The sequence below is a fragment of the Arachis ipaensis genome, chromosome B05, assembly GCF_000816755.2.
Source record: "Arachis ipaensis cultivar K30076 chromosome B05, Araip1.1, whole genome shotgun sequence".
Lineage (NCBI taxonomy): Eukaryota > Viridiplantae > Streptophyta > Magnoliopsida > Fabales > Fabaceae > Arachis > Arachis ipaensis.
The window spans coordinates 144,948,231-144,948,654 of NC_029789.2; the positions used below are offsets into that span (position 1 = coordinate 144,948,231).

Sequence of the window (424 nt, forward strand, 5' to 3'; positions counted from 1 at the left end):
ATAAATTAAACCAAAGAAGCCCTGCGACTACGATACTAGATAGAAACTGGTGTTGTAATCCATTAACATATTGTTACAAGCAAATGGATATGATGAAGAAGAATTAAAATATAATTGCTAGAATCATGACGATATTGCAATCTTATTTCAACATAATAAGGTGCATGTGGGAGATCAGATAGAGAAGAAGAAGAAGAAACCCGAAACATGATAGAGATATGTAAACCTGGTTTTCTGTGTCATAGTTAAAATTCAGAGTCATTGCCATTACGGTTATGAATCGTATTTGTATATTATTATAGTGAGATATATAGAGTTGCTGGTTTTAGGAATTAGCACAATATAATAACTTGCTTTATAGCGAATATTAGAACATCTGCCCTGCTGATTTTAATTTTAATTTTAATTTTATTTTTATTTTAGA

General features: G+C 29.7%; 1 protein-coding gene across 1 annotated transcript in view; it reads right to left on the minus strand.

Annotated features, from left to right (window-relative positions):
* The window catches only part of LOC110272165 (probable 3-hydroxyisobutyryl-CoA hydrolase 3), a 978-nt gene extending 670 nt beyond the window's left edge, over positions 1–308 (minus strand). Inside the window, exon 1 of the mRNA XM_021124051.1 lies at positions 227–308. Within this exon, the coding sequence (XP_020979710.1) occupies positions 227–268 (42 nt within the window). The 5' untranslated portion in view covers positions 269–308. The remainder of the gene's footprint in view (positions 1–226) is intronic.